Source organism: Seriola aureovittata, chromosome 1 (genome assembly GCF_021018895.1).
Source record: "Seriola aureovittata isolate HTS-2021-v1 ecotype China chromosome 1, ASM2101889v1, whole genome shotgun sequence".
NCBI lineage: Eukaryota > Metazoa > Chordata > Actinopteri > Carangiformes > Carangidae > Seriola > Seriola aureovittata.
In genome coordinates this window covers 21,390,580-21,418,141 of record NC_079364.1, presented here as the reverse complement: position 1 = coordinate 21,418,141, position 27,562 = coordinate 21,390,580, and the positions used below count along the sequence as shown (strand labels likewise).

The window sequence follows — 27,562 nt, the reverse complement described above, 5'->3', positions numbered from 1 at the left end:
TGTGCAATACTGATCACTCTACAAGAGTGCCTGGCTTGAAATTAGAGATAAAGTTCTGCTTCAGCAAATAATGGGGTTTCAGTGTCTTGGTCATGGACAGACCATGCTGGAGCTAGAAGAGTTACATTTAATGAATATAAAGATAAGTGAAAATAGAATTTACTTACAAAATTCTCTTTTGCGGTAATTTACTAACTAACATACAAAAGAATGACCAGTAAAATAGATCAATTGAATACACACATTCTACCCCCTCTACCTTTATTAGCTGTAATAAAAGACTTCATTTAAAAATCACTTGTCAAGCTCAAGGACAACAGCTGAAGCTAAAAGTTAACCCAGTATGCTCGCAAACATCTAAAGGGGTAGTATCTGCTCTAAAATCGTGCCAAACTACATTCATCAACACTCTGGCAGGGAGCCGATACCGTGGTGAGGCGCATTTATATTGCATCAACAATTTTCAATTCAATTTGGCACCAATAAAAAACATATTTTCTTGGGCATGGATTCAAAGCCTTTGCTGCCAAACAAAAAGCAGCAATTAGGGAAGTAGGCATCTTAAGGAAAGATGAAAGTGTATGAAATTTCAATTTCAATAACCCCTTAACCCATAAAGCATGCAAAAATTGTTTTTTATTTAAACCCGTTAGCATAATGCCTTAAATAAATTTTTGACATTCCCGTATCAAAAATGTATTTCATATTATTATTATTACTCTAATTATTTTATGTGGTTCTCTAAACACCTAATATTTCCGGTATAAACCATGTTCCATTGTCTGTTCTGGTCAAGTTTTTCCTTTTCTTTTTTTGCCCCAAACAATGATTTATTTATGTTTTCCTACACAATAGAGCTGCACATAGTGTTTTGTATAATATTCATGAGTAGTTGTTAGTGCCTGTGAATGTTCTGTGGCAGGAAGCTTTGGACACTCATGGAAGTTCAAATGCAGTACCATTTCAGAATTTTGAGTATTTGTGAAGTCAGAATAAAAGTATATTCAGCACGCCTTGTCAAAAATACAAAGCTGTCAGGTAAAAGTGCATCAGGTAGGACAAAACTACACTAAATGCTTACACCATAATACATGTGCAAGCTCTAATTGTTAAAATTTTGTTATTAAAATAGCTCTCTATTTTGGAGTCCTCTTTTAAAGTAACTACACCATGTTATGTTGTACACGGAACTACAGTAAACAGCACATCTCTATCATATTGTGGCAATGACAGAAAGACTGTATTCTCTATCCAGGCTAAGTTTATACCCTACAGGACATGTGTTGTAGTAGAGAGAAGCATGGCAACTCTCATTTGAATGCACCTCACTGCTTGTTCCAGAGGACGGTGTCAATAATAAATATTATACCCGTACCTCCTGTAGAACAGAATACAGCAGAATGGGATGTGCAGCAGGATGTCTTTGCAAGTCAGAGCTGGGATGTTAAGCCCAAAAGTTTGATTCAGTGCAGCATCATAGCTGCTCTGTCTCGACTCCACACAAAAGGACGGTATGTTGTGAAATCAGGCTGTTGATGTGAAGCACATTCGTCACCTGAAGCAATAGCCTCATCTATTTCAATGTTATAACAATCATTTTTATGCATGTTTATCCTACTACAATATGATTCGCTTTATGTTGTACACATCAACAGTTATGTTCATTTTGTGGTTTCATTGGAACATTGATGGATAAATCCTGTGCTTGTGCAGTGTATTTTGGACTATGCTATGCTATGCTTGGACAAGCATAGGATTTATTGTTGCACAATGAGAGGCTACACAACGAGACAACAGAGTAACTGATGCCATACACACTGTAAATGAGCTGCATGCACACCTCCACGCTTGTCGTTCACTCCGACCATTGTTGATGTTAGTACCTCCCCGATGATACATGCGCTACAACAAAGAGGGAGTCTTGTCACAGATATCCATTCCACATCCTGTGTGAATAAGCCTTAGGCCTAAGTAGCCTCATATTATCATTGTCTCATTCGATAAAATGCTGATACATCCTCGACTTCAATTTACAATTCGCTCAAAGCAATAAGCTTAACAAGCAGGAATGATGATGACGGTGGGTGCAGCAAGTGCTTCACATCCTTTTTTTTTTTTTCTCCCCTGTTTGGCATCTCAAGCTACATCCAGGCTGCCTTCCCTGGTTGGTGGAGGTTGTTGATGCTAGATGGAACCATGAAGTGAATACCTGCAGACGGCATTATACTATTTAGAACATTGCTGACTTTTTATTATATTTTACAATTTAAATTGTCCTAAAAAGATGCTTATCATCTCTAACAAGGAGATTTAAAATTATTTTAAGTAGGCTACAGTTAGTGCATTAGTTATACAACAGAGTTGCACATAGCATTTTTATTTTTTCTATTTCTGTTAAAGATATTTCTTTATTTAGATGCCTTCAACAAGAGCATTCCTGTCTGATACACTGAGGAAAAATGTACTGCATTAGCATGAATTTAAGACAGGAAAGAGAGCAAGATAAAGAGAGTTACGCAGAACAGACAGCTACGGAGAGAAAGGGCACAGGAAGAAAAAGACACAGACAGCAACAGTGTCAAAGAGGAAGAGAGAAAAAAAACTGTTGAATGTGTGATGGCATCTGTTTCACGACCTCGCTTTTTCGAGTGAAGTCTCCAGAAATATATATTTTGGCCCATATGATGAGCAGCTTTACATTTCCCAAAGTATAATTTGCTAATGTGTAATGTCTAAAATAGTTCCATATGAACATAAGTCTCCCCCCCCCCCCCCCCCGAAACACTGTTGCACATAATACGGGGACGGTGTAAACAAAATTATAATTCGCAAATTTGCACCCTGAACCCCTCCTTGCCTTTGTCCTTACAAATCTATCCTCTCCATTTTTTTTTCATCCACCCTCATTCCTCCCTCCGTTCCCTCCTTCCTTCCTCTGCGGCCCACTTCTGCACAGAGGGAACGGCAGCAGTGGCTTCAATAATTCACTTCCCCTCTGAACAGGTTGTGTTTGCATTGCAGGGTGCTGCAGGCGAGAATAGAGAGGGCGAGGAAGAAAGATTAAAAACAAGGAGGCATGAAGAATGAACTCTAAATGGATGAAGACTTTGAATAGAAAGATAGAATGAAAGTAAAAGAAAAAATACAGCCTGTTGTGAGTAATCACGATGTGGAAAAAACAAAGGCAGAGGGCGAAAAAAGAAAAAAAAAAGGAGGAATGACTTAACGGGGACAAGTTAGCCTCATGTGTGGTGCCGCATTCACTTGTAGTCTTTTGTGTCATAAAAGGTGAGAAAGAGTAGGATAATGGAAGAGAGAGGAGAGATATGGTCTTATCAGAGGATATATTGAGAAAGGCTCCCCATGCAGAAAGGGGAAAAGGAGGAGATGAGGGTAGTTAGAGTCTGATAAAAGCTGAAGCAGCAGTGAGCCAGCACCTGTCACTGAAACATTTTCCTGCTGCAAACAGTGAATACTTCACAACCATGAACTCAAGTCTCAGAGGTCTCTGTCTTCACATAGCATGAGGCCAGTGTGCTGTGCTTCAAGGAAAAACTACTGCAAGTCAAAACCTACGATGAAGTGTCACTGTTGCGTTTATCCATTGATCCATATGGTTTTATTAGTGTTACCCTGGCCTGCAGAGCAGCTGCTCGCACAGAGTAACATAACTGAACAACAAACTGCCAAATTCTTGATTGGTCCTGATGGCAGATATTAGAGCTGACGTGATTGCTCCATTAATCAATTAGTCAATTGGCAGAAAATTAACCAACAACAATTAATCGTTTCAGTCATTTTTTTTTTTTTTTAATCATGAATCACCAAAGATTCACTGGTTGCAGCTTCTCTAATGTGAGTATTTGCTGTTTTTTTTTCTTTTCTATTATATTAAACTGTTTATCTTTGTGTTTTAGATTGATGGCCAAACAGAACGATCACCTCGAGCTATGGGAAATTGGGATGGCATTTATCCATAATGAAAGTAATCTTCAGTTGTAGCTCTAGTTGATAGAAAAGCTGAACTATAATTTTCAAATGTTTTTTTTTCATGAATTATTTCCTGTTTTGGTGGTTAATCACAGCAAATAAACTGGACAAGACCAGAGTTACAGATAAGGAGATTTGTTCCATTGCTAAAATTTCTATTTTGTGTCTTTGTAGTGTTGATCGAATTTATCTTGTAATTGTAAAGTGTGATCCACTGTAAAATAACCTAAAGTAAACTTTTCAAACATGATTTGGGGTAAAAATAAAAATAAAGTTTAGGTCGCACCCTCATCTCCACTTCTCTCGCTCTCGCGCACTGACTTGTACCCTCTGTTTTCTTTCTCATTTTCTGAGATTGTCGGTCGAGCTCTCTGTCTCTAGGGAAGCCTTTCTTCCTTTCGCTGCTCTGTATCTGGCCCTGCCCTTTTCAGTGTCCCTCTTGCTGTGACTCTCTCTGTTTTTTAATGTGCTTTTTGCGCTGCCATGTTTCCTTTTTCTCTTCTTTCCTATAAGCCAGATCACCTTCATCATCATTTTACCTACTGTCAAAATTCAATTAGATTTCATCTGCTTCACCTGGATGTGTTAATGCCTGGAATGGAAACGTGTTGTTACACAAATGAGGTGATAAATTTCAGAGAAATGCGGTTATTATGTCAAGTTTTAATACATAAAATGATGGAACTGACGTAAAATACTGCTGCCACTGTTTGGCATTACAGCCATGAGATCAGCTGACGTATAAGAATGTCTCTGTGTGATTCTCTGGTTTCTTTGGAGGAAAGTCTGAAATGTACCTGACACTTTATCTTCCTTAACGGCACCTCCTCGTCAAATGAAGGATGTCTGGGAAAATACTTTTTTACGTGGACTGATGTCCTTACTCAGCCAAAAGCATTATCAAGATTGAGTTTGAAATAATACTCATACATGCATCTGGAAATGGCAGATCTCATTTGTACAGGACTAAAACAATATTTTGGTTATCCTGATATCTTCATGTCTGTAGTGACTTGCATCCACTACAGCAGTGATTCCTAAACACAGGGTACTTATACACAAGGGTGTACTTGCAGTCATCCGAGAGTACGGGGAAAGATTGTTTGAGTGGTTCTGCTAAATTGACAAAAAAATAAATAAATAAAAAAACATGATGAAATGATGATATGGTACTGAACAAGACTAAGAGTCTACAGCCACGCCAGCAGCATGTCAAACTCATGGTGGCACTGCAGAAGTCAGGGGACAACAGTCCAGACAATATTTTATGGCAATCCATGGAGCAGTTATTGAGGCAACCGAGTATGTGTTTAGGTGGAAGATAAGCAAACAAACATGAATATCAACTGCCAGCTGCAACAGGCCGACTGCACAGGGCAATACTCACACCAGCTTGAGTCAGCTGTAACACCTGAACACCACGGGCTGAGATTGAGGGTGAATGGGAACTGGTTAGGGAGAGTGTGCAGAGGAGTGAAAATACATAAAAGTAATGAATAAAAAATTCAAACATCCAGCTTCTGCCATCTGAAGACATTCGGAACATGACATGTGGTGTGGATGAAGGGGTATTTGAACTTATTTGATAGGGCAGTAGGAGTACATCAGTCAAAAAAAAAAAGAAAGAAGGGAAGCACTGAACTACAGTGTTATGGAGGCTTTGTAGGAACTAGGCAACAAGCTCAGAAAATTTTGTTTTATTTTTCTGTGGGTAACAAATCTACGCCAGGGTTACAACACTTCTCTTCAATTAATATGACAGGCATTTCATTTAATTCACAATGAAAGGAATCGTTTCAGTTCAGTCTCCTGTTTGTTTTACCTACTTCCACCCAAATAAAACCACCACTCCTCATGATGCACCTTTCCCTCTGCGCTCTTTTGCTGAGGTTGCTGCTTGCCCAGGCTGTCTACTTGCTCCCCAGTGTCAGCCCCTCCACCCCTGCTTCCCGAAGCCTGTCTGCGGTTTTCAATGACAGTGTGCGCTATGTCCTATATATGCTGTGTGTGGAGAGGTGGGTGGATGCTTGCCACCAAATCGGCATATGATAGCAGGAGGATGACAGGGCTTTGGAGGAGAGAGATGCTGGATAGAAAGAAAAGAAAGGATAGTGGGGAAAGAAGGGAATGGGTAAACGAGGAGGGAAAGTGATGGGACGTATCTGTTGAAAAGGTTCGGATGAAGGGAGAGAATTAGGGTGGAAAGAGGATGTGAAATAGAGAATGTGTACATTTTATTTGACGTTAAGTGTGGCTATGTGGATGGCTGGGAAGGAAAAGAGGATCAGAGAGATGAGACAAGAAGGGGCGAGAGAAAGATGACAGGAACATCTTTTTTGACAGGTAAAAGTTTAGTAGACGGGTAAAGACAGAATGAGGGAGGGGGAGGAGGAGGAGAGGGATCAGGACGTGGAGCCGGTGGCAGGTAAATTGCTACACTGACAACATGGGGACGTTTCAACATATCCGACAGATTATACCCCATCTCCTCTGAGCCTGCCGGGATGCATGGAGAAAGATGAGAAAGTGTGAGAGCAGCAGGCTAAAATCTCAAACATTAAAAGTGCCAGAAAATTTTACTAAAACCGTCATGAGCGGGGGGGGTGGGGGGGGTTTTGCCACGGAGGAAGAGCAAGTCTCAGAGAGCGAGCGAGAGCTACTGAGAGAGGGAGAGGGCGAGATCTCCGAGCAGCACGCATCGCTGAATTATTGAGGCCAGACGTGTGTAGGAGCAGAAGATAGATTTCCAGTGTTGATTCCTTCCTGCTGTCAGAAAGTTGAGTTGGACACGGCCAACTCCAGCAGTTGTGGTTGTTTTGTTGTTGTTTGAGGGTTTTCAGCGCACACCACAGGGAAAGGCAGAACATATGTGGGAGGAGCAGCCTCAAAAAGTGCAGCTTTAAGTTTGTGTGTGTGTGTGTGAGTGTGTGTGAGAGTGTGTGTGTGTGTGTGTGTGTTTGTGTCTGCAACTCTTTAAGTCAGATCATCTGTGTATAAGGTTTTCCCAGGCAGGCAGTAGCTATGTGCAGGTTTCCTATGAAGTGACAGATCAATATATGTCTGTGCTGCAGGCAGCGACAGGCAGCGGGAACAGCTTCCTGTATGCATGGCACTTTGCACACTGTGTGAAACCCCACCATTTGCTTGGTGTGAGTCAACAATACTGCAAAATATTTTAAAGCTCCCTGAGGAGATTTACACCTAAATACTGGCAGAGCGTGCCCATGCCAAGAGACAAGGGTTGTCAAAATATCTGAATACAAAACACTGTAAAAATATAAATCACAGCAACACTCATTTAAACGTCTGACTAACACTAATGGAAATAAGGTTTCCTACACATGCACTGTATCAACTATTATTCTATTCTCTCTTGTGGTTTGAAGAAAACATAAATGCTAAAGACTTGCTGTGTTTCTTAAATACATGTTAAGATAAGTCATGGTTGTTAACTGGATTTGATTTGTATTTTCATATCTCATAGGAAGACTTTAAAACTGACTATTTAACTTTGTAGTTTAGTTTAGTCATATTTTAAAACAGTACACTTTAAAGTAAAAAGTAAAAAAGTAAACAAGCTTGACATGATTTTACGATGATTTGCTAGACTCCCTTCACTCATTGTGTTTTGTTTCTTGTTACTTTACTTGGATGTTTGATCTCCATTGTGTTAAGTGACACTAGAAGGCCGTTATCACATTCATCCGTACCCACCTTCAATCTGAGTTAAGACATGTACAAGCATGATTTTGCGACATCACAACTAGTTTGGAAGCCAATCATGGTGCAACTCAAATTCATATTGTTACATTTAAACAGTTCGAACTTCAACACCCCCCAGTGGTGGTAACAAAAAAGACACTGTGGCAGACAGCAATGCAACACTAAAAGCAATAAACATTTAAACCTATTTCACTGCAACTGTCTCATTTTCTACAAACAAAAACTCCACCAGAGTAATTTGAGAGTTGCTATAATCACATAAAAAATATTGACATAATGGCTTTGAAATAGACGCTAAAATTATACCCTGACAAATTCACATGAAAAGTAAAAGAAAAAAGAAATGAATCCAAAAGGAAGAAATGAGTGCGGAAGACAAAGGAGATGAGGGTGAAAGAGAAGCGAGCGAGGAAGAAGGAGAGTGGAAGTGTGAAAGAAGTGCAGGAGGAGGCAGACGGTCTCTGATGTAAGCCATGTTCTCACCGCCGTTCACAACCGTCCTGTCGCCTTCATGAATAAGTTAGATGCCAAATGTTCCCTCCCTCTCACATCTATGCACGCGAATGCACACACATCAACACACACGCACATACACACACACTATAAGCCCTTATTCGTTCACTCTCAAGACACCAAAATCAGGCCCCACATACACTAAAAACAAAGCTGCCCTTAACAAAACACACCTACTCTCCAACAGCTTTGTCATTATAGTCTCTAGTACAGTATGTTAAAATATTAAGGTGCTCTAAATGAATTTCAAAAATTGCACACAGCACAGACACACATATGTGTATATCCCCTCCTGAAGCGGAGCCAGTAAAAGCTGCTTGATATTGTCTGACAGAGTGACTGGAGTACAGAGGAGAAAAGTGAAGTTTCCCCTGACAGTTTTTCCTGCCCACAGGGCACCCACGTCGTCCTGTTACGCTCTGGACGAATCTCATCCAAAGGTATGTGTGTGCGCATGCGTGTGTGTGTGTGTGTGTGTGTGTGTGTGTGTGTGTGTGTGTGTGTGTGTGGGCACATGTGCTATTACTGTGTATGTGTGTGACACTGACTAAGATCCCAGTTCAGAGAGAGGAGAGTGGGTGAGAGTGAGGTAATGATCTATGAGTTCAGCGAAAGGTAAATACAGTGAGAGATGTTTGTGCACGTGCATGTTGGTATGTACATGTGAAAATTCGTGTGTGGGCTGTCATGTGTGTGATTGTGCGTGGATGTGATCTGCATGAACAAGAAAATCATCACCTGAGAGAGATCGAAAGACAACGACGGGAACAAAGAAATACAAATAAAAAGGTAGAAGGAAGGTGACGTGATGATCTGTGGGCCAAAAATTTGAATAATTCTGTCGGCACTTCAGCGTAGACACAATTGCTTCTGGAGCCTGTAGTGATTCTCATTTCACTCCTCCTCATCAAACTTCTAGCTATAACATTTTATTAGTCTGTAAATCTAGTTTTATTTATGCACAATAAATACAGAGGATAGTGAGTCAAGTTGTTTCAAAGTGTGCATTAGTAAAGGTTGACAGGCAACAGTCAAGATAAGATAAATGTCAAATATGAACGGTGCTTTCTGACGGCAATTTGTTAATTATTTAAATAAAATTTAACTCCTAAAGAAATTGTTTGACAATTTAGAAAATATGCTTGGTGAGTGTTAGGGTTATGGTAAGGGTTGGAGAAAATTGGCATTACTCGTGTGTACAAAAAAATGTCTTTCCAATAAATATGTAGCTGGAGCCAGCAGCTAGTTAGCTTAGCTTAGCTCAAAGACTTAAAACAGAGGGAAACAGCTAGCATGGCTCTGACCAAAGTTTTGAAAAAACAAAATATCTGCCAGTGCCTCTAAAGCTTACTAATTAACACATTTGATCTCCACTTTGGTAAGTATATAAATGGTAATTTCTTGGCTGGGAGCAGTTGCCAGGCAACCAGCAGGGACTTCAGAAAGTTATTGGTACTAGTCAAGAAATAATATCAAATGAGATATAGCATTTTAATTAGGCTAGCTGTTTCCTCGTTTCCAGTATCCATGCTAAACTAAGCTAACTAGCTGCCACCTCCAGATTCATATTTATTGTACAGATATGACAGTGGTCTCATATAACTCTCTGCCAGAAAGCAAATAAGCTTGTCAAACTATTCCTTTAAATTAAAAGGAACTCATCAGATGTAAGCTGTGGGTATAAACCTGTGATTGGCCACGTGTCTCACAAGGGGTTCTCCTCCTCCTCGACCGGCCTGTCAACATTTAAAAACACGTTCACTACAATACACAACAACCTTGGAGCTAGCAACCTACACACAGAAAATGGAAGGTTTTGATGAAGATTTAGTCAACATTTGTCTTTTACTATTCTTTGTGGCAATTTTCTTTGCAGGGAATTAGCCATCTTAATGACAGAGATCGCCCACATGCAAATGTGCCACCAAAACAAGCCAGAGCATTTTTTCCTCAATAGCAGAATGATAATGAGTGTAGCCACAGTACTGTGGACATAGGTCTGGCTATGCAAGACTAAATTATTATAGTTATTCTTCATAAATTATTATAAAATTAAGTCTTTAAGCAAAAATGAACTGTTCTTTAAAAAAAAAAAGGAGAGGAGCAACCGCCCAACACAAGAACTGATGAGACAGATGTAAGAGGCAGGAAGACAGCTTACACCTCAGTGTAAACACATATATTCACACACAAATAAAAGTAATCCCAACTATGCTTTCTAAGGAGGTATTACTATATCTCCTACTGTGAGGCCCTACTGTGCCAGACTGCCCACCTCTACCTGCTGCCTTGTGCCCACCCCGGGCTAAGAGTGTAACTGGTGGGAGGCAGGGTGATAAATCACATCTCTCAAGACATTGTCTTAGTACTCTTATCCTTTACCCCCAGGTAGTGAGGCTAGTGTAAACCATAGTCAACATATCACTTTGGCCATAGGCCTATGGCTCTGCTGCTGACCTGTAGGTTAATAGAAATGTTGTCAGGCTTTAATATCCAGTCAGCCATACAGAAAAAAAACAGCAAAATGGAGAGGAGAGGAGAAGAGAGGAAAGGAAAGGAGAAGAGAGGAGGAGAGGAGAGGAGGAGAGAGGAGGAGAGGAGAGGAGGGGAGAGGAGAAGAGAGGAGGAGAGGAGAAGAGAGTTGGATTGAGGGCAAAACAGTGGCAAAGAATGAGCTGAGTAAGCATCAAAACAAGGAGGTTGCGTAGTGTATTGTGTATGTGAATGTTCTCAAGGTACGACTCCTTTAACATTAAGGCAGCAAGGGCTACACTTCTGCACAATGGACCTAGTTACCATGAGAAAAAAATGAGAGCAAGAGGAGATAATTAAAGCACCATGTGCACTAAAATTTTTAGCAGAAGGGATAGGATCAGAGACACTGACAGATGATTAGAGACAGACACAAAGAGAGGGAGGGACAAGGAGACAAAGAGGAGGAGAGTAAACAAGCAGATACCACCAGTCTCTACAAATAGGTGAAGCATTTTACATCTAAACTTTAAATTGTTAATTGTGGTGAGCGACGGAGAATCTGATATCTATCACAAACAAAAAAGACACTTGCCAACATTCATCAGCTCTCCAACTCTGCCAGCCCATTATCTCCTATCTGGTCTGTGCAAAGAATAGCTCCCCTAATTGTCTCGCACTCTACACCATAATCGAGCGTGCAAACAAACCACTGAAATTTTCTGGCCAAATATTGACCTGCTTCTTATGTCTCCTTTCAGTGTTGAGCAGCTGCAGAGAAATGCTAGAGAGGATTTCTATCTATCTATCCATCCATCTATCTTTGTATCTTTCTATCCATCTATCTCGTTTCCATTTGGACAGTTGGAAAAACTGTTTGAGCACCATTAATTGAATTCCAAGGACTTTAGCTAAACATAACAGAGGGAAAGGTCACTCAACAATCACTGACATTACTGAAAGAGATATGTGTGTTTGCGTGTTTTTGGGGTGTGTGTGTGTGTGTGTGTGTGTGTGTGTGTGTGTCTGACTTAAGTTACTTTCGGGGACAGTTCCAAACTAAAGACCAGGTAATTAGGGACAAAAACGATGTCCTCAATTGGGAAAAAGCTTATTTTGGGGTTAGTAGTTAAGGTTAGGGTAAGTCTCGAAGAAAAGAATACAAGTCTATGTAATTTCCCTAAAAGTAACAACAGTAAACGTGTGTGTGTGTGTGGTGTGTGTGTGTGTCTGACTTAAGTTACTTTCGGGGACAGTTCCAAACTAAAGACCAGGTAATTAGGGCCAAAAACGATGTCCTCAATTGGGAAAAAGCTTATTTTGGGGTTAGTAGTTAAGGTTAGGGTAAGTCTCGAAGAAAAGAATACAAGTCTATGTAATTTCCCTAAAAGTAACAACAGTAAACGTGTGTGTGTGTGTGTGTGTGTGTGTGTGTGTGTGTGCGCTCCTGGAATTACTCATGTTGTGGGAACCTACATCTGTTTACACAGTCACATTGTGGGGACTTGTCTTCCTTATGCGGACAAAAAGCAATTTAATGTAAGTCAATGTAATGTCCAAGACTGTGTGTGTGTGTGTGTGTGTGTGTGTGTGTGTGTGTGTGTGTGTGTGTGTGTGTGTGTGTGTGTGTGTGTCCGCACCCACAAAGATGTAAAGCGTAGGAGGAGGATATAGGTGTCAGATTGTGGGAGGTAAAAGGTTATCATCATCTCCAGTTTAATGCTTTATTCTCTTCTTATCATCGTCTCCCCTCTACCCTCTCCTCCTCCATTCCCTTAGAGCCAACAATAAATTATGGATGCTTATTAGAAAAGGGCAATATTCAGCATCCGAAATAAACTCAGCAGCAAGAGACGTAAAAGAGACACACACAAGAAGTGCTGATGTGGGGAGGGGAAGGGTTAAAGTCACAGGGGAGACTAGTGACCAGGCCAGTTAAACCTGGAATGATCTCTTTCTAGGTCACCGCCACATGCGCCATGGCGGGCTAATGCACTGCAGCGAGTAAAGTTCCACATTAAGACGATGCTCAAATGTTGGGTGTTCGTCTACACACAGACAGACTGCAAATAAAAAAACTTGCAATGTATTCCAAGCCTTTCATTCTTCCTTGGGCAAAATCTTCAAAGTGATGTTAAATTTGTGCGCAATTTAGGCATATTAAACTTTTTTCATTTTCTGCATCTCTTGTAGTGCTTTGTTCTATGGCCAGTGGCAAGGCCTCAGCTCTTCTGCTGCTGCAAAGCCCTTGCTCAAATCTAAAAAAAAAAAAAGAACTCTGTAAAGTAAAATCATTGATTTAAGTTCATTAAATTTCCTGTTAACAAGCAGATAATGATGAATCATATTGAAGGCTAATGCAGTTTGGATTCCATCTACAGCACCAGCTAATGGTTTTGTGTGACTTTGTCAAGCAATCAATAATTTGGTGTCCCTGTGAACTCTGTTGCTTCACAGAGTGTGATGCGACGCAGCGACACAAAGATGGAGGTACACTGTCTATGCTACACTTTGTCTGTTTTGGTGTCGTAACTGTTGAGCCCTTCAGATGAGAAGTCACATCCTGCCAACGGTCTTTAAATTTTTAGAACCTCCCCTAATCCTTAAGTATGTGGAGTTGGCGCATGTGAATGCCACATCATGCTTGTAATGCCTAGGATTACAGTGTGTCCAGATTAAATGAAACTTGAAAATCACTGCATATGTATGCAACGGTGTTTGTGATCAGCGTGCGCAGATGCATATAAAAAGCTTATCCCAAGAGGAGAGGAGAGGAGAGGACAGAGGAGGAGAGGAGAGGAGAAGAGAGACTTAGGATAAAATTATGTTAATCAACTTACTTAACAAAGCTTACTGTGGCAAAAAACATATGGTGTGCAGCTTTCCCTTCTTTCACTGAAGTACAGCATTACAGCATCAGTCGTCAGTGCACCTCTCTGTCCAATTGCCGTTTGATGGACAGGTTTTACAAGCTTTTTGACAGCCTATCAGAATTCACAGAAGTACAATCAATACTACAGTGCTGCAGGAGAAACAGTGACTGATCCACAAGTCCCTGCTGAGCCAGCAAACTGTTGCAGTGGGAAGGAAAGTGTCTGTGCCGCAGAAACACGTCCCAATCACGCATGTACGCACACACACATATACACACACACACACACACTACATATTCATGCATGCATTTTGCACATAAAAACACACTCACATACACTTGACACACAGACATGAGCTGACAAAAAAAAAAGAAAATGCACTCATCCAAACACACCCCAGAGAAGGCTACAGTAAATGAACCTCACAGCCGTCCAAAGTGCTGACATCAATCAGGCACGCTTTCACCGTTCGGCTCCCGATGGACATTGAGTCGCATCTGTCTGCTACAGCAAGTGCTAAACAATTCCAAAGTGAGGGAAACCATTTTATGCATATCTGCATACACAGCGAGCGAACGTGCCAAACTCGTTGGCTCTCTCCCCGATCTTCCTTACTCGTGTTGTTTACTGCAATTGTGCAAATTGTGAAACAATTTGTTCTGTCTGAATGGCTCTTTTTAAGTGATGATGATTTACCTACATGAAACAGTTGCTACACAGGTACGCACAGCTGAGCACCACCACCACACAGTCCACCTGGGAATGTGGGGCCTGTGAATGCTGGCATTCCCACAAAGCTTTGGGACTTTTCTGCCCTCAGCTGAGATTGAAACGCGGCTGTTGAACACAAGACAAATAACCTATAACACTGAAGAAAAAAAAAAGAAAAAAAATACGTATATACACACACACACACACACACACACATATATATATATATATATATATATATATATAGATAGAAAGAAAGAAAAACAAAATATCACTTAAACCTCCAGGACTGGCACTGACTGCATACCTATCTGCTTCGACCCAGTGCATATTTGTGACAGAGCCCATGAGGCACACAAGCACAAACTCTTCACGACAATCAGTATATCACCCTGTAGAGAACCCAAAACTGTTTCATATGGTTATTATAAAAAAAAAAAAATGAGGACAAGAATGCACAAGGGCAAACTGGAAATGTGAGCCTTCTGCAGGACAGCATAACTAGATCAGAAAAGTCACTCCATGATTGAATAAACGAACACACACGCCAACAAAATGACCACTGGCATTGAAAGTAAGTTGAAAGTTCTGGATACAATGTATTTTTAAAACTGTTATGTTTGAAAATATCTAATACATGTAAGCTGGAAATATTTTGAAAGGAACATGTCAGTGTGTTCAAAACAGACATATGGTAAATCCTAGATTCATCATCACGAGTACGGCCTACACCTGCAGGTAACAAATGATCCCAGATAAGTGTAAATGATGTGCCAAAGACCCAAGTAGGACCTTTATCATTGTAAGATCATGTTTAATATTTCCTATAAAAACAGATGGCAGAAAAAAAAAAAAGAACGTCTTCTGAACTGATCCAGTACTGCACACACAGACACTGCTCCGTTTACAAAGGCATCAATATAGTCATTTAAATTGTGTCAACTGCTGGTCAAATTACATAAGCAAAGATGTGAGAGTTGATTTTCGAGCTGAGAGACGGTTATAATTTACACTAATACTGACAGGTCAGTGGCAGAGTGAAGTATTCGAGTGGTACAAGCTTGATTAGTTAGCAAGGACTATGTGCCTATGTGCTTCAGCAAAAGACAGATTGTCAGCGTTTCTCAGAGTGAAAGCAGGCTATGGGATTGCTTATGACAACAGCACTCTGCGCTACTATGACTAAACAGACCTTGTTTTCAATGGCTGCCACATGCCTTCAAACATCAGAATCAAAGTATCAAAGCTGACAGTTCAGTTTGTGTGTATGCCTTGCCTGAAGGGACGGGAGGATGCATATCTGGCCAGGCGCCTGTAGCTAAAGAAACCGAGCCTTTGTAGTACAGTGAGACAGCCTTAAGAGGGGACAAATCTCTGCTTTATCCTCAAAAGCACAGTGTGACTGTCCTGTTTAACCTGACAAAGACGGGCCACGTTTCAGAGAGCTCTGCCAGTCTCATCCTCCAGCTGAAACCTGTTGTGTTTGTGTGTTTCGGTCTGTGTGTGTGTGTGTGTGAGTGTGTGTGTGTGTGTGTGTGTGTGTGTGTGTGTGTGTGTGAGAGAGAGAGAGAGACAGAGAGTGCAGCAAGCATTGGGCACAGTGGTTAGTTAATCTGTGAATTTCACCATAAAGATTCAGATCAGCCTAAAAATGGAATGAGAGTGGATTTGCAGGAGGTGGGTTTCCCCCTCACCTCATAGCTGGATGTTTTCCCAGCCGCCTCCTGTGACTTCTAAGAAGTAATATCTCCTTTACAAGTTAATTTGCTGTCGATCTCCCTGAAGCTATTCTTGCAGTAGTTTAAAAGACAGTTATTATAGCCTACTGCCTCCTATTAGTGCGTCGCAGCTACTGTAAGGCTGACAATACGCGGCACAGAGAAGCCCTTAATTAAGGTTATGGACTAATAATTGAACAAATTAACATCGCTGCTGCAATGGAACTCAGTCAGCCTGCACTAATAAAGTACGCATTGACGTAATAATAGGAATACATTAGTAAATATCACGTTCCTACCGTAAACTCCTTGGCCCCAGGCAAGAGGATAGACACTAGAAAATAAGAAAATCCAGAAAAGCTCCATGTTCAGCTCAGTTCCGTCATAACCTGAGAGAGAGAGAGAGAGACGGAGAAAGAGAATGAGAGAGGTGAAAACAGAGGCACACAGGGGAACGGCCTGCAAATGTATGGGACAAACAGGAGGCGACAGCTGGGTGATTGTTATCCAAAAGGAAGAAGGGATACTTTCAATTGTGTTTTCATGTTCAGCAATGTCTCCTCCAACCCCTTAAGCCGTGAAAATAATATTACAGAGCAATTTAGCCCCCGCTGCACAGCCTACATCGTTTCATTCAACTTAAAGGGCGGGTAATTCAATCACAAATCGTGGATTATAAGAAGCTTACACACAGGGCTGTGTGCGTTAGAGAATTGGAGATTGACAGGATTGTCTGCTGTCTAACGTGACTAAACTTCCTCCTCACTGACACACAGGGGGGTGGGGTGGATGGGGGGCAGGTGCAGCCAGGACTGAGGATTAGACTGCAGTATTCACGGAGGACATCGGCTACAACAAGTGGGGTGCACTTTGGACCTCAAACACACACACACACACACACACACACACACACACACACACACACACACACACAAACACACAGCCTTTCCTTCAGATCAATACAATTATTACAGTGTCCCTGCAGTATAGAGGGTGGTAAGTCGACTTCCATTTTAAAATACCACTTTTTTTTTGTTTGTGTTGATATTTGTTCTTTAAAATGTAGCATTGCTGTTGTAATATTCATCTGTGATCACGTGCTGGTGTTATTTCTCTGCGCAATTGATAACCTGTGGAAAACCTGAAGAGAGAGGATGAAACGCAGCTGGAGTCAGGGGCTAATGGACCCTCTGACGCGACTCGTCTGACCGAACAAGAGGATTTCCTCCGACGTCTAGCCCTTTTATTCGTATGATGGCTCTGAGTCAGCTGCATTGACAGGCTGCATTATAGAGCGCACCGTGATCAAAGTTTCAATTTTACAATGCGTGCGAGTTAATACCTGAATTAATGTCAGGATGCGCTGCCTTTGACTTATAGCCTATTGGCGTGCAGTAGCCCAGCACATCTGTTTTATTGCTTACATAAAAAAAAAAAAAAAAAAAGAGACAGGCCTGTGCAAATGAAAGAAAGGTAAACCCAAATTGTCAGTATGACCGGTGACGCAAATTAACTGCAAGTAGAGCAAGGATAGATCAACTTTGGCACTGATGTAGAACAGAGTTAAATTAAATACTGCCTGTATTTTTAGACGTCCTCAAATGAACATTTCATTTTTACGGGCAAATCACGCACCCGGGCGAGATGGAAAGTAAATAGATAAATAAGATAACGCTGACAAAAAAAAATAAAACAAAATGCGGTCTCTCTAGGCACGTAATCCCTGTCACGTCTCTACCTTGTCTCCGATGTGCCGTCCTTTGGGTCTGTCTGCTACCCAGCGCTGCGCGCACTCCTCCCGGCAAAGCGAAGAGGATTCCTCCGCTCTCCGTTAGACCGACCAGTCACCCAAGCCTCTCCACAAAACAAAGACGTGTTGAAAAGTTATATATCCTCCTCCAGTGGGCGTCCGATATGAGCTTTACAATTCCCGGAGAGTGTAATGTGGAGTTTGCAAAGCTCCCCCGACCTCTCAAATAATCTCCTTGGTGTGTTAAACTTTTATTTTACGCACAGAAAAGCTGGCAGCGCAATCTCACCGCTGCTCGATTCCACAGAGTCCCTCTTCCCAAAGATGAAAATAAAAGCACTTTCCCTTTGAAAAAACTCAAGCAAGGCTATTTGGGCAAAATCCTGTGCACCCAGTCTCCTCTGTTGTGGATTATTTACTCTTAAAGGCGTGGTTGAAGTGGCTTAACTGTCTCTCTCTCTCTCTCTCTCTATCTCTCTCTCTCTCTCTCTGGTAACAGTGTAGTGAAGCCCCTCTAACACAATCATGCGCTCTGAAAATGAGCTTCTCTCCGCTCGTTCAATCAGCGCTGTGTCTGTGGACTCCAAGTGATGCCGGCCAAGTGGAATATGTGCGCAGACTGAGAACGACCGCCCCTGTCTGCGAAGAGGGAGAGAGAGAGGTATGGAAGGATGGAGAGAGGGAGGGGAGGGAGGACAGAGGATTACACAGAGATGCGCTCAAGCCTCACAGCTCCGTACTGAACAGGTTGTCAAAAAGAGCAGCGGTGCTTCACTCCACTCATTCTCACCTCCCGCTCTCCCAGTCTCTCTGAAAACAGGTTTCAACTGTTTCGGGTTCGGCAAGGTTTCTTCCAGGAGTCAGAGGAGGAGTGGCGTTGGTTTTCGTGTTCCTCTCTATTGTCCACTCTATGATGGAGTTCGCCAGCTGCGGTGCCACCGATCCGCCTGTGCCAATTAGAAGTGAAAGGAGGCTCCCAAAGTTTTAGGCCTAATGGAGGGGCTCCGTGGACCAATTATTTATGACAGCAAAAACAGACTGACTGTTGACCCCCCCGTCTCTCTCTCTCTCCTATCTTATCTCTCTCTCACACACACATATTAGGAGCCGTACTTCTCCCCTCTTATGTATTTCTCCACTCCTTTGCCGGCGATTTTTACTTCCCATTGTGGCCACGTGGGGGCGTGTTTCAGCTCATCACTAATATCGGGATGTGTGTGTGTGTGTGTGTGTGTGTGTGTGTGTGTGTGTGTGTGTGTGTGTGTGTGTGTGTGTGTTGATGGGGTCTGAAATCAGCGTCCTTTGTAAAGGGCCCTTGTATTTCTGGCCTCTCCACGAGAGATGCTGGTTCATCACAAAGCGGTGACTCTGTGTGCAGCTGGATAGAGTGAAGCAAACACTTAAAATATCAAACAGCCTGTTTATCAGAGTAGAGCAAGCAATCTGTTATATTGGATCTGGATATTCAGTGCCTTTATTTATACATGCAGTGCAGTTGTTATATGTTACTTTTTTTCATAAGGATTACTGTCTTAATTTTAAAAAAAAAAGGTTGTTTAATTATGTGATGATATATATTTCTTTCTTTCTTTATTTTTGTTTTTACCCATATCTGTTAAGAACAAAATGTCTCTTTATCTAGTTACACAAAGAGTGGGTGATAATAACAAGATGTTGAAGAAAGAATGTCTTCGTAAAGAGAAAGTTACTACTAGAAATAATAAAAAACTTTAGCACAGCAGTCGGTGTAGTCATGAGGATTATGGTTGAATCCTTGAAAACAGAAAGATATTGAACTGTCCAGTTTCATTTTGTCCAACTCATTTAATGCATGGCTAGTTTTCCTTATTCAAATACTTCTGTGTGACAAAGAAATAAATCCAGATTTTGACCTTGAGGATTTATGCGTATCTGGTTCATGTTTGCTTTAGTCTGCTTGAAGTACTGAACAGGTGGATTTTGCAGTTTCAGGATAATGGATGTATTGGAAAGTTCAGGAGAACTTTCCAACAGGGAGAGAGGAAGCCAGAGAGAGAGCAGAAGGACAGAGAACACAGCACAGTTCCACATATAGATGTGTAATAATAATAATAACAATAATAACGACAGAAAGACTCATAATAATTATTGTAGCAGTGGGTGGTGAGCAGCAGTCACAGATGCAGACTCTACAGCTGTGGAGAAAGGAGGAGAGGAGAGAGACAAGAAAGCACTAAACCACGATAGAGAGAAGAAGCCAAGTAAGTAACATGTATTAATGGGGTATGAATGCATACAGACGGAGACGGAGAGAAGAGAGGAGCCTGGTGCATTATGGGAAGTCCCCCGGCAGTATAGGCCTATAGCAGCAAAATATCACTAAATACCATGCAGTTGCAATCCATTATAGGCTTACAGCATAATCCCAGCACATAATGCAACATTAGTGTCCCACAGACCATTTACCTCCGCCAGTATCTGAATGTAAAGCAGGAAGAGACCATGAACCTGTAAGTATCTGTCCTCACTCTTAAGTTTGTATTACAAAAGTTTTCCTGTCGTTTTTGATATGATGATTCAATAAAAAGTTTCATCTTGTATGCACACACACACACACACACACACACACACACACACACACACACACACACACACACACACACACACACACACACACACACACACACACACACACACACAGACACACACAAAGACATACATACAGAGTGAGCGAGCGAGCAGGTCTGTCCAGCAGAGACACAGCTTTCTACAGGTGAGCTGTTGACCAGATCCACAGGTGCAGCTGCAGGTTATGTGCATCGTTCAAGCGCACCTCGATAGTGGAGGCAGCGCCAAGCATTTCTCATTCTGTTATTCTGTTCAACTGCCTGGGATTAGAACTAGCAACCCTCCAGTCAAATGTCCATCTATCTACAATCTGAAGGCTGTCGAAGCCTCTGATGTTGAACTTCAAAGTGGTCTGTGCGACTGTACTCTGAATGCCTACACCGAGTGATTAGTTCTGCCCAGACATGCAATGTTAATTAACCTCACATCAGAGTTTGAAACAAATTTACTAGAATTAAAATATCCCAAATCATTTTCTCTCACATCAGTGTACCAATGATGTAAAACTGTTTCTTTTATGTTGGCAACAGCCTGAAAACTTGGGGAGTCCACTTCTTTAGGCTTTAGAGCGTCTTATAATAAATTTAAAGATGTTGATGCTGGTGGCACCAAAAGAAGAGAAATGAAAGGTACATTTAGAAAGTGCTTTATGTTTATGTGTTTATTCAACTGAATTACAATGGTCCTGATCCGTGGGAACTGGAAAGTTTTAGGAAAAGCAAACTTTTAACACAGATTGTTCTGTGCCTAACAATGGCAGCAACATTTTTCATATTTCAATCATTTCTGGGCATTATACAATCAGGGGTTTTCATCTGATGTGCCTGAACAGAATCAAGACACTCAGTAACGTTTTAGCACTTTAAATTCAAATGAAACTTTTATTCTGAGTAAACAAAATCATAGGGATATGGCTCAAGTACATGTCTCTTTCCTTCCTTCCTTTCCTTTTTGCCCCTCGTCTTGGGGTACAGCCAGCAGTACTGGCATGTCTTGCTGAGATCGCATCATTGCTGCTTAAGGCAATGAATCTCAAAAGACAACATGTTGTAGGAACAACCTTGGGTGGCAGCCACACACAAACGTATACACACACACACACACTCATCCCACGGCATGAAACCGTGTTTTTTCAAAGAATTGCAGAAAGCTTCTGAGAGAAGCCATAATTGCGGTGGGTGTAGTGAGCCAACAAAGAAGTGAACACAGACAACAAGAAAATACAACGCCTGCCAAATTAACTACTGTGACTCCGCTGCATACTCACACTGATGCACTTCCCACTTTTGTAAAGGTCCCGTATTGTAGAAAGTGAGAAATGCAAACAGGCTGTATCCACAAACTGTGCCGTAAAAACAATTTCCACAACGTTGTGATGTCACAACTATGACAACCCTCAGGCATGCCCCCAGCACAGCTCACCCGCACCCACAGTCCAACCTGTTTTTTTATGTCTTAACTTTATTAACAACACAACATCAAGCAGCCATTCATCACTGAGTTTGCAGGCTTGAAAAATGTAGAGAAACCGATGTATCATCGCACAGCCTTCCCAAGGTCAGTAATATTAGAGACCAGTGGCCAAAGTTTATTTTCTCTGAACGGATCACTTTAGTCAGAATTAGTCCGTCTGTTCGGCTCATTTCAGCACTAACTGACCATCGCCATTTGCATTTATCTGTGAATTTTACCAAGCTACAGTATAGGCTACAATCTGGTACCTGTGGTCAGCCTGGCCGTGCGTCACTCAGAAAACAGCCAGCCAATCAAAGCAGAGGCTCAGAGACCAACACAAGACGCCTTGTTGTTGCTAGAGCTCCAGATGGAAGCATGAGAGAGGAGATGTAAAACTATACTGAGATGGTTTTTGGTACTTAAAACCACAAATATATCCTAGATAGATATCAAGACTTCAAATTCAACATCAGAAAAGTGGCTTCACTGGTGGGAAGAGTTCAGAGTCATATTTACAGAACTCACCAACTTAGCAGAGGAATCAAATGGAGGTACTAAAAACAAAATGTGACTGATTTAAGATAGTCCCTTTTTGAAAAATACAGTATCTGAACTGGATATGGTTTTATAAACCTACAGTAACTACACTTTATGCATTATGAGAGCATGAATTGCATACCAAATCTAGAAATCTGATTTTTATGATACTTAATGTTCCAGGTACACTGGAGCTACATAATGACAGTGACAAGTGACATTATTCTTGCATGTGTCTATGTCATACAATAATTTCCAGTAAGTGCTCTGTTGTCCTTGAGAATATCGCTTCTCCTTGCACTGACTTTAAATGTATGAGGCCTTCAGAAAGTGACAAGCACAGCATTTTCTGTCAGAACTTATTTAAACTGTAATATTTTCTTTTAGTGTTATTTTCACAGTATCTTCTTTATTTATCTTTTTTTTTTTTTTTTTTTTTTTAAATCCATCATTCTGTTTTTCTATCATAGGCAGTCAGTTTTGTGCCCACCCCAATTCAGTCAAGAAGCATGCCTTGGATGATCCCTGATCAACCTGTGACCATTTCACCATTTCACATTTCTACATGTCCATGAAATCATCTTTATACATATATACACACACACACACACACACACACACACACACACACACACACACACATATATATATATATATATATATATATATATATATATACACACAAACAGGAGAAGAACTCAAGTCAGAACAAAACACATCCCTGCCCACTGACAGAAACTTGCTCAGAAATCAAACACCATCACTCTCTCAGTCTGTCCCTGTCTGGCTCCTACATGACAAGAATACCATCACTGTAAGAGTTTAAGATTTAAACAGCTTTCAGCACAACCTGGAACTTCCTACAAAATCAAATATACAACATAATTTCATTCTCTCACAAATTTAATTGGATTTGTTACAGAACACCAAAGTCCATACAGCAGTGTAATTTTCTTGCAGACACTGAGGAAACTGGAGCCGCATTAGGTGAGTGCATTTATAGATAACCTGCCAGTGAAATATAGCTGTACTGCCAAACATATATATATAATAACAAAACTAAGGAGCGTAAGTGCTATTGCATCAAATAAAAAAAGACGTAGCGCTTTATATTACAGGCTTCAAATTACAGTGTAACTTTGATGTAGAGTAACAATAATATACTTAACTGTAGTTACAAATAGCTATGTAGCTACAGAATAAAGGAGTCAAAATGTTCCTTTCAGCAGGGAAGTAGTTAGTCTAATATCCTGAATAAGTTATTTGAAAATTACAATAAACATAGGGGTACAGCTAGAGCATGACACAGCTTTGGGAAAATTACACTGCAAACATTTATTAAATATCAGAATACTTATTAAATAATATGGGATACTATTTATTTTTTTATACAGGAACAAAACAAAATAATTACTGTTTGCCAGAGGAGTTGTTCAAACCGAAGTTTTCAACTCTGAGCAAGTTGTAAAATAGTTATTTTCCATTCTGCCACTGAACTTAACATGAGCAAAATATTATTTGATAAATAAAAATCCCTTTTGGTCTCTTAAAATGTAGTATGTCTTCTGCCCAGATTCTTAATTTGGCAGCCCATCAGAGTACTGCAGAATGTAATATGATCTGAAGTGCTTGGTTAAAATGTTTTTCTGGTAGCATGCTCTGTAATTGATGTTCCCATCAGTGTAATTCAATCAGAGCTCAAAGTGCTGTATATCAGCATCAAGCACTTCCCCACAAAGAAACAGCTAAATGGACAGAAAAGATACACTTGAGACCGCCGATAATTTCATTGTGTGTGTGTGTGTGTGTGTGTGTGTGTGTGTGTGTGTGTGTGTGTGTGTGGCAGAAACACTGGGCAATATAGACGCAATATAACTCTGTTAAACGGTGATAAAAAGGTATCTACACTTGACAACACAACGCATCAATAGGCAGACAAGAAAGGAAAGTGGACACTGCAGAGTTGAGAGGATTCTGAAACCCTCAGAGGTTAAAGATATCTGATGTTAAGAAAGCTATCATGGAGCTGAGTGTGCTTTTTTTTCTTCTTTTTTTTTTTTTAAACACAAAAAACAAAGATTATTCTTTCCATGACCACAAGTCAAGTGCATCTAATTGGCTCAAAATAATTTCCATAGAAGAATGTCCATAATACCCTAAAAAGGCATTGACTAGTGCCAAGATGTTCAAGTGGTATTTTCACTCTGTATATACTAAGTGCCTCTAAATGTATTGAATATTTTGAGTTGTTGAGTATTGGTGCTGTGCACCTTTCAGACAGAGAGCCAGTCAGAGAGCTTAACACATAAAGACAAAGACAAAGTATACCAGAAGGGTCTGAAGGAGGGCGCAATTGTTACCATACAGACATGTTGGTCCATGTCATGGACCAAGCAAGTCCGGCACAATTTAAGGGTTTTATTCACCCGAACTTCATTTTCCATAACAAAAAATAAATTCAATTCAGTTGTGAACACATTTAACAAGACAATCTTGGTAGCCTGCTGTGAACTGAAATCTAAAATCAGAAATAGAGCTACATACTGCACATACTGAAATGAGTCACTCACAAAGACAGACAATGGGGAACATTTACACTAGCTAGACAATGAAGACAAAAAAGGGGGAGCAAAGAAATACCATACATTACATCCATTAAAAGAATAACTTAAACATCAATTGTAGCCCATCTACATTGGGCAAGAGGTACAGAGGTCTAGAGCTACGCAAATAGAGTTATTATCAAATTAATATCATTACTGTGGGCAGGTCAAGCCAGTGAACGGGGTGGTAGCACGCAGACACTAATGACCACTGCTACTGCCAGAAACACTCAGCAGCATATTCCCTCAGACCCAACACATCCAGGAGACTGGGAGAGGAGGAGTAACAGAGAGGGGCCATGCTTGACCATACATCATACTCTCATTTTCTGTGTTTCTCCTTTGGTTGTTGAGAGAAAGTAGATTATAGATTACTGTATAATGGGCATTTTTATCTTCTGTTATAAATTGCTGTTTTTGCATACTTGTTTTCCTTCCTTATTTAAGTCAGGATTGGATTTAATTATCTGTCTATGTTTATCTGGGTTTAAAAACAAATGACATGCCTAATATACATCATATACTAATATACTCTTGAGGGGTGAGTATGCAAACCTCTACAGAAGGTGCTCCCTGTTCTCACAGACTAAGGATTACAAAGAATAATCTTGATTTGGTGTATTTTTGGTCTTACAAGTGAACCCATTCTCTCAGCAAAACTGTATTTCCCTGAAAAACTCAGATTACATTTACTGATAACTGAGTGTTACAAATATTTGATCACATGGCAACAAAAGGCCAGTTCAGATATGTTTGGAGAGTTAGGAATCCACCATCCTGGCCCAGCTTACTTCACTGGGCTAAATCAACGGCACACCAGTCCTGTCACTGGTAATGAATGTGGTCGTTTGACATGAATCACAATTGCTTAATTGTCCACAGTGAACATAATTTTCAGGAGAATGATATTGTGTGCGTGTGTGTGTGTGCATGTGTGTGTGTGTGTGTGTGTGTGTGTACGTGTGTGGCCTATTTGAAAAATTGGCAGTCATTTCTCATTAGCAGTTTTTAAGAGAAACTATTTTAAAAACTATTATCTTCCTGCAAAGGGTATTAAAATGAGCAGAGATTAATAACAGACTGGTCACAGTGTCATAGAAAAGTGGACCACTGACAGATGGCTAGTAACTGATGTCTATCCAAAATGTATGCTCTCTCGCTTTGGTATAATATGTTGTCTGCTGAAGCTACGGTGGATTATGCAAAACTGCACCAGCAGCAAAAACAAGGTTTTCCTCAGTGTGTAGTAACAGATATCTTTCTTAAGCTGATGGATAATTTGCTGCACCTACACAGCCTGTGAAACACACACTAAACAAAGAAAAAATCCTCAGTCACAATGTACAGCCATGGTTAAATAAGCATTTGTGCATATGCATGTGTTCTGTTGACTGACTGACTGACTGACTGACAGACAGACAGACAGACAGACAGACAGACAGACAGACAGACAGACAGACAGACAGACAGACAGACAGACAGACAGACAGACAGAGGCATAGCTGTCCACAACTGTGTGACACCAGCTGGTCCATGTCAAACTCTGCACACACCCCATACACACAAATCTTCACGCAAACACACACCCTTACGTCAAAGAAAGGGGTCATTTTTCACTGGGTAATTGGCGGCGAGGCACATTGCCCTTGGGATTCGATAATTCATAACCTCCTCCCATCCGATATCGGATAGCGAGTAGAAATAGGCTGGGACAAGGGGTGGTGTGCACAGAAAAAAGAGGGAGGGGGGGTACATCATTACAGAGGAGAGGTAATGGCTCTTATTGATTCCGCCCCGCCGGGCCCTCTCACCATTTCATGTTTAAAACAACACTGATCCTCATTACCCAGGCAGCCGCTACCACCCTGTTTAGGAAGAGAAGAAAGACACAGACAGACAAGGTAAGAGGAGAGTGAAAAGAGGAAGAGGAACGGGAGAGGAAAGGAAGGGGGAAAGACGGCGAGGAGGAAGGGGGGGCAGAGAGAAGATGACAAAGAGGAAATAACCGAGGGAAACAGAGGCAAAGGAAAGAAGTGGATGCACAGCTTGTGTTTTACTGTCTAATGCCTCACTTTGAGTGGTATAAGTAATTACTGTCACCCTTTAATGCATGTAATGCAGTATTACTTGTTTAAATCTCTCTCCCTCCCTCCCTCCACCCCCACCCCCCGCAGTGTGTAATAAGGCTAAAGAACTGACTCAAACACAGACTGGTAGGATCTGTCTAATAAGTCTCTGCACTATTATCCTCTCTTTGCTGCTAACACACAGCTCTCTCTGTGTGTTTGGCCACAGGCAAACACTATCATTAATGCAACAGTGGTATAAGACCAGCTCTAATGTCTCTCTCCCCCCTCTCCTTGACTCTTTCTCTTTCCAAATTTGAGTTTTTTATTAGGAGGAGGTAATCTGCCGGCTCAAATGACTTCAAACTCACAACTATTTTATTCCTTTCCGAGCTTTTATTTGCTGGTATTAAATGACTAATTTTGTTGTTTGTCTTGTTTTCTTAGGTGTTTTTCCCCTCTCTTTCCTTTCAGCGGTTGTCCAGTTGGCCCATAAATCCAGCAATAAGATGCCCCTTGAATGGAGTTGTTGTGTGTGTTTATG

The 27,562-nt window shown here is 41.0% G+C and overlaps 1 protein-coding gene and 1 long non-coding RNA gene across 3 annotated transcripts in view; one reads left to right on the top strand and one right to left on the bottom strand.

Moving 5' to 3' along the window:
* Positions 1 to 27,562, bottom strand: part of LOC130167450 (MAM domain-containing glycosylphosphatidylinositol anchor protein 1) — a 184,345-nt gene that overhangs the window by 144,804 nt on the left and 11,979 nt on the right. Inside the window, exons 1-2 of one of the 2 annotated variants that reach the window (XM_056373673.1) lie at positions 17,739 to 18,255; positions 16,300 to 16,389 (exon numbers count right to left, since the gene is read on the bottom strand). In XM_056373673.1, the coding sequence (XP_056229648.1) occupies positions 16,300 to 16,366 (67 nt within the window). In that variant the 5' untranslated portion in view covers positions 16,367 to 16,389; positions 17,739 to 18,255. Of the gene's footprint in view, positions 1 to 16,299; positions 16,390 to 17,738; positions 18,256 to 27,562 lie in introns of those variants that run through there. The other variant, XM_056373664.1, reaches the window with a different exon arrangement.
* LOC130167463 (uncharacterized) lies at positions 16,855 to 19,647 on the top strand. Its single transcript, XR_008827294.1, has 2 exons — positions 16,855 to 16,996; positions 18,250 to 19,647. It is a non-coding gene; the product is annotated as an uncharacterized LOC130167463 (long non-coding RNA).